Source organism: Kogia breviceps, chromosome 2 (genome assembly GCF_026419965.1).
Source record: "Kogia breviceps isolate mKogBre1 chromosome 2, mKogBre1 haplotype 1, whole genome shotgun sequence".
Taxonomy (NCBI): Eukaryota; Metazoa; Chordata; class Mammalia; order Artiodactyla; family Physeteridae; genus Kogia; species Kogia breviceps.
The window spans coordinates 180666529-180673728 of NC_081311.1; the positions used below are offsets into that span (position 1 = coordinate 180666529).

Sequence of the window (7200 nt, forward strand, 5' to 3'; positions counted from 1 at the left end):
GATCACTATTTACTCTACTTTAGGAATACAGTCAGTGCAGGGAAGAATGGCATTCAGAACCTCAAACCTTACATAGATGATGGACAAGATGAACATTATATGACTCAGTCCTAAAATTGGGGTGAAGGTGAGATCGAATGAAACCTTTGGCTTTCTTTGTGGCCAAAGCCTGGTGTCAGGCCTTTGGTCATTTCTCCAGGCCCAGACTTGTTCTAAGCTTCCTGGCATTAGAAATGACTATTCACCTATTTGCTAGTGAAGCAAACCTTGGCAGCTAAAGAGTTTGACAAACAGTCATGATTCACACGTCCTGGGCCTTCAGGCTCCTTCCTACATCTACAGACAGCCTCACTGCCCCTGTATTCCATGTTAAATAGAATTTCAGATGACACAAGTCCACAGAAAGAGGACAGTCTGCATCAAGCCTGGAACGGCCGGCCCATCAAGGCTGTATCTTAAAGTTGGATCTCTCCATTGGACAGAAGAAGAAATTAAGGTTCAAGGAAGTTAAGAGAGTTCCCCCAAATCCCACAGCCCGTTAATAGGTGGGACGAGGACTCAGGTCTCCAAACTCCCCCTGGGCTTGGCTCTCAGGGCCAGGTTGCTCCTACAACCAGGTAGAAGAATTATACTAATGAAGGACATGGAAGAAAGGCAGGAGAAAGGGGCCACAATAGGCAGGAGCTAAGGCTAGTGATATCCATCAGAGTCTAATATATAAATATTATCAGTTAATGTTGGACACTGGCATTTTTCTGAATTTTCTGCAATGCAAGGCATGGACTCTAAAGTCACACAGACATGGATTCAAATTCTGGCTCTCCGACTTATCAGTTGTGACTTTGAATTAATTATCTGAATACTAAGCCCTGAGTTCCTTATCTATAAAATGGGGATAAATAACACCTATCTCATTTGGTCATAGCGACAATTAAATGACAGATTGTATGTAAAAAAAAAAAAAAACTACATACAGTATGCACCATTTATATAAAGTTAAGAAGGCCAAACACAGATACAATTTAGAGCTCACCTATGCGGGGCATGGGGTGGGGGGAGCGTGCAGTCACGAAGGGATACATGAGGAGCTTCTACTCTACTGTTAATGCTTTTTTTAAAAAATATTTATTTATTTTTGGCTGTGTTGGGTCTTCGTTTCTGTGAGAGGGCTTTCTCTAGTTGCGGCGAGCGGGGGCCACTCTTCGTCACGGTCGCGGCCTCTCTTGTTGCGCAGCACAAGCTCCAGATGCGCAGGCTCAGTAGTTGTGGCTCATGGGCCTAGTTGCTCCGCGGCATGTGGGATCTTCCCAAACCAGGGCTCGAACCCGTTTCCCCGGTATTGGCAGGCGGATTCTTAACCACTGTGCCACCAGGGAAGCCCAATGTTTTCTTAAGATGGGTGGTGCTGGGTATGTGGGTGCTTATGCTGTTATTCCTCATAACATTTTGTTTTAAATACGTTTCTTAAAATTTACACATAGGGGACTTCCCTGGTGGCGCAGTGGTTGAGAGTCCGCCTGCCGATGCAGGGTACATAAGTTCGTGCCCCGGTCCGGGAGGATCCCACATGCCACGGAGCGGCTGGGCCCGTGAGCCATGGCTGCTGAGCCTGCGCGTCCGGAGCCTGTGCTCCGCAAAGGGAGAGGCCACAACAGCGAGAGGCCCGCATACCGAAAAAAAAAAAAAATTTACACATAGGAAGAAATTAATAAATTAATGGCTATTATAATTTCTATTAGTCCAAAAGTATTTATTCAATTCTAACTCCATGTGGGGGACTGTGAAACACAACAGCGAATGCTAAGGAAAGATTCATGCCCCCGCAATCTAGATTAGAATCTCCATTCTGGCAGCGGTTGCCACACCCACCTTATAAGTGTAATAATACCAGGCAGAATGCAGTAAGTGACCTGAGGGGTAAAAAGAAAGAAAAGAGACACCATAACTGCTTGGAGAGACCTTCTAAGACTTCATCCTACAGGGGGCAACTGAAATGGGCCTTAAAACCCGAGTAGAATCTTCAGCAGTAGAGAAAACAAAAAGATGTCTAGCTAACAATTATGCCATTAACAGAGGCACCAGAATGGAAACCAGAACGATTAGACAGATCACGGGCACAGAGACTAGAGAAAGTGAAATCAGAGGCCAGGGAAAGAGGAAATGAGAAATAAAACCAGGTTGGTCAGCACAGGGGTACTCGTGTACAGCGAGAAAACAAGAGCAGACTTCTTTCTCTTGAAACTTTCAAGAGAACAGTTTTCATGTAATCATGCAGGGGAAGGAGCCAAATCTCAGGATGAGTGGGAGGTAAAGAAGGAGGTAGGGGTACAGCTGACTATGCTTTAAAGACATCTGCACCTGCTGCAAAGGACGGCAGCTAAAGAAAATGGCAATATCGGGATGAATTTTTAGTCAAGGGAGGCGCCAGCATATTTCTAGAGAAAGGGCAAAGAAAGAACTAGTGGGACAGAGAAAAATACAGATGCAAACCAGACAAGCGACCACCATTCTCTTTCAGATACAAGGTTCCAGAAAAAGCAAAAGGAACAAGGTCAGAAACACAAGTAGCAATGTCAGACTGGCAAATGAGCTGAGATTAAAAATCGGTTTTCTTGGGCTTCCCTGGTGGCGCAGTGGTTGAGAGTCCGCCTGCCGATGCAGGGGACACGGGTTCGTGCCCCGGTCCGGGAAGATCCCACATGCCGCGGAGCGGCTGGGCCCGTGAGCCATGGCCGCTGAGCCTGCACGTCTGGAGCCTGTGCTCCACAACGGGAGAGGCCCGCGTACCGCAAAAAAAAGAAAAAAAAATGGTTTTCTTGAACTAACGAGAGTCCCTGGTCCATTTTGGAAAAGGACTACAGGTGATCATGCACACAAATGACAAATGTCTTCCCTTTGACCACACCCCTTCCAGGCACCATTACCTTGGGGTATGAAATAAAACTTGAAAACCACTGTTTTACCATAGAATAAAGGATTTAGCTGGGGGGAGGAGATATCTGTACAAAACCTTTTTCATAAATGAAAAAAAAAATGACATGAAGAATGAAGTTCTTAATAAAAAATAAAGTTAAGACCATCTGACCATATCATTTCACCACATCAAGATTCCAAACCAGCCACTATGGAAAACAGCCTGGCAGCTCCTCAAAACGTTAAATGTAGAATTTACTATATGACCCAGCAATTCCACTTCTAGGTGTATACCCAAGAGAACAGAAAACATATGTCCACACAAAAACTTGTACACCACTGTTTGTAGCAGCATTATTTATAAAAGCCACAAAGTGGAAACCACCCAAATGTCCATCAATTGATAAATAAAATGTAATATATCCATACAATGGACTATTATCCAATGACAAAAAAAAAGAATGAAATGCGGATACGCCCTACAACATGGATGAAACTTGAAAACCTTACGCTAAGTGAAAGAAGTCAGATGCAAAAGGCCACATAATGAATGATTCCATTTGTACAAAATGTCCAGAATAGTCAAATCTCTAAAAACAGAAGGTAGATTAGTGGTTGACTGCAGGGAGCTGGGGGGTGGGGGTCAGTGGGCAGGGAGGGGAGGGCAGCAAGTGACTGCCAATGGATATAGTGCTTCTCTTTGGACTGATGAAAATGTTCCGAGTTAGATAGTGGTTATGATGGCACAGCTTTGTGAATGTATTAAAAAGCACTGAACCTCACACTTGAAAAAAATTTCAAGCTAGACCTTCCAATGACTTGGGCAGGAAAGAACATGCAGGTACACACACACACACACACACACACACACACACGTCACTGCTCCACACACCCATTAATTGGCTGCTCTTCCCAAATATTATATTGAAATGATGCCAGAGTGACACTAAGCCACAAAAGACCAGTCCACTCATATGCACATGCTCAGAAGCATAGCAATGATACTTAATAATAACTAAAATTCATTGACTGTTTACTATGTGTCAGACACTATACCGAGCACTTCACATGGATTAGCTTATTTTGCTTCTCACTTCATCCCTTTGAGGTATTACCATCCCCATTTTACAGATGAGGAAATTAAGGCACAAAAAAAGTTTCATAACGTGTGCCAGGTCACCCAGTTGGAACTTAACCCCAGGCAATCCGAGCCATGAGCTCTCTGCTCTTTTGCCCCAACTGACTCTGTCTTCTTAAACTCACTTGCAAAATTCACTGACTTACAGTGTAAACCAAGGCAGGGGAGGGTTGAGGTTTTAAAACAACCAAAACTATCATCTTAAATAGCAATTCCAGAAAGAATATTGGAAAGACCCAAGGCTCTGAGGATGAGACCAAGCTGAGAGCTGTATTTCATGTTACTATGAATCTTGATAAGTTGACTGTAAAACCCAAGCATGAAGTTCCAGATTGTTACCCACGACTTTTAAGACTCGCGGTAGATTACTGGGTTTCTCCCTGCCCACAACAATCTAATAATCTAAGTGGGAACACCACTGCAAAAGCAAACAAAAACATTGGGTATTGTGTGTATGACTTTATACATAGAATACACACAGGACATGTTTACAGACATGTGTGCTCACTAAACAGTGAGGGGCAGATGGCAAGTTCTAAACCCTATGTTATAGGAGAGAAAGATGAATAAAGGCAAAAAAAAAAATCAAAGAAGACTGCCTGAGGAGACCTTGAGAACTAGCATTTAGGAAGGGACAGAAAGAATAAAGGTCACTACTTGAAGCAAGCTTGGAGGGAATAAGAAGGTTGGATTGTTCCTAGAGCAGTAAGGATGCCTGTCTGATTAAATCAAGGAGTGTACAGTGTGTAACGTACCAGAAAATAATAGTGGACAGGAGGGAAGGGGTTATGTAAGATCTCAAAAATCAAGGTAAAATGTTTGGACTCGATAGAGTAAGAAAAGGTAAATCATGCTTTTAAAAAAGTTGAGAGGGACTTCCCTGGTGGCGCAGTGGTTAAGAATCCACCTGCCCATTCAGGGGACATGGGTTTGAGCCCTGGTCCTTCTCTTCTCTGCAACAAGAGAAGCCACCGCAATGAAAAGCCCGCGTACCGCAACGAAGAGCAGCCTCGTGGCAACTAAAGAAAGCCCTGAAGACCCAACACAGCCAAAAAAAATTTTAAAAGTTGTGAAAGCTTTATCTTATTAGTTGCATACTTCATAACAAACACTGGCTTCCACATTTGCTTACCCAACCCTGGAGTTCTGCCTCATCTACTATTTCCTAATTTCATTTTAAACATTTTGTTTCTATCATATCTACCTCCAAGTCATGCCCTAGTGAAACCTTAATTTCATCAGAGTCAAGATATAAAATAATTGCTTACAAGCACAGCCCTGAACACAGCTGTGTTGGAAGGTGCCTTCACAAAGCCACTTAGCACATCGCTAATGTGCATTAAATTCCTCACATTTCATAGCTTAATCTGTAATGAATCAACGTCCCAGCGAATAAGCTGTCCCTTGAGAAAAATATGTACTTTTTTTTTAATGTGAAAAATATTTCCTTGCACTCAGTCACTGCGATCGTCTTCTTTCAGTAATAAAATTGAATGACAACACATCCAACTTTTTTCCTGGGTGAAACAGAAATTCACAGTTGCCCGTTTCACTGAAACAGAAATAGGCAGTCACGGTTGTATTTAATCGGACCCCAATGCAAACTTCTCTCCCCTACTTCTCTGCGGGGGCACTGCACCCGAATTCTTGCCGTTTTCCACAGGCTTCCACTTGGGTCTCAGGTGCCTCCGAGGATCTGTGCTTTCAGGAAAACATTTTACCCGAGGAACCAAACCCAAGGAGCAGGATCTCCTGTAAGGAACCCAGGGGCTTAGTCTGCGCCTCCGTGTGACCTTAAAGCAAGCGCACGTCCCCAGCTCTGACGAGCACACGAGTATCCGCACTCCGCGGCGCCCGGCAGCGGCCAGGGAGCCCCAGGTCGCGGCCGGGGCGCGCACCCACCTGACCAGGGGCTCCTTCTCGGGCACGGCGGGCTCCTCCAGGCACCTGCACGGGCAGCAGCAGCAGCACACGGTCCTCAGCCAGGCCCTCAGCCCCATGGAGAGCGAGGTGCCCCGCCGGCGCCGGACGACTCCGAGGAAGCCGCGGCGGCGGCGGCGGCGGCGAGCGAGCGCGGCTGCGGCGCGGCCACCGGACCGGCGTCCAGGTGCGGGGACAGTGGCGGCCGGGGCGTCGCGGGCCGGTCCGTGCGCATCACGCTGCGGCCGGGGACGCGGGCAAGGCGGGAGGCGCCTTCACGGCCCCGGGGCTGCAGGGCCGCGCGCTTTCCTCCACTTGGGTTTTGTTTAGGGCGCGGGTTTTGTTGGGGCTTTTCTTCTCTCGCTTTAATTCCCCGGGCGCAAATTGGGGCGCATGCGTTCCCGAGACGCTTCGCTGCTGCCCTCTAAGGAGGAAGCAGGGACTCCAGCCGCCGGACGGCAAAATCCGAGGGCACCGTGGGGGACAGGGCTGGGGGAAGGAGGGGCAAGCCCTCGAGTCATGGAGCACGAGGTTGGGCTGGATCTATTCATACGTTTTATCGGCTTTACTCCCCGAGGAAATAAAAGGTCCTGCTTCCCAGCCCCACCCTTGCTTCTAAAGCGGAGGTTAGGGCATATTTTTAACATGTCAGTCCCACAAAGAGTCAAAGTTAGCGAGAGAATAAGGGTTGACGCATTACAGAAGTGAGTTTTTTTCAGTACTATATTTACAACGAATTTTTAAAATCGTTTTCAAGTCTCCCAGTCCTTGAATAATTCCCTCAAAAAAGGCAACCTCTATCTTCAGTATTTTGCGACTTTCCAGAGCTATTTATGTGTGCGTATATTTACTTACGCTTCTGCACACTTGTAAGTATAGGCACCCATAGCCCTCTCTCCCTTTTTACCCCAACAGTGGCATATACTCCACACATTTCTGTCCCTGGCTTGTTTCACTCCGTTTACCATGGAGACTGTTCCACCCACTACATGTATAACTTCCTCTATCGTTCTTTGCATTTATGCATTTATGTAGTTGCATTTATGTAGTTGATGCCCTTATGTTATTTTCTTTCCCTTATGTTATTTTAACCAGATCCCTATGAATGGACATTTAAGTTCATTCCAGCCTTTTGATATTAAAATAATGCTGCAGTGAATATCCCTTCACTATGTGTTTGGACATGTGTACCCCTTGAATAAATATTTGGCAGCTGACTTTCTGGGTCA

The 7200-nt window shown here is 45.8% G+C and overlaps 1 protein-coding gene across 1 annotated transcript in view; it reads right to left on the reverse strand.

The window, feature by feature from the left end:
• The window catches only part of MREG (melanoregulin), a 69439-nt gene extending 63334 nt beyond the window's left edge, over positions 1–6105 (reverse strand). Inside the window, exon 1 of the mRNA XM_059052802.2 lies at positions 5954–6105. Within this exon, the coding sequence (XP_058908785.1) occupies positions 5954–6051 (98 nt within the window). The 5' untranslated portion in view covers positions 6052–6105. The remainder of the gene's footprint in view (positions 1–5953) is intronic.
• Positions 6106–7200: the final 1095 nt, after the last annotated feature.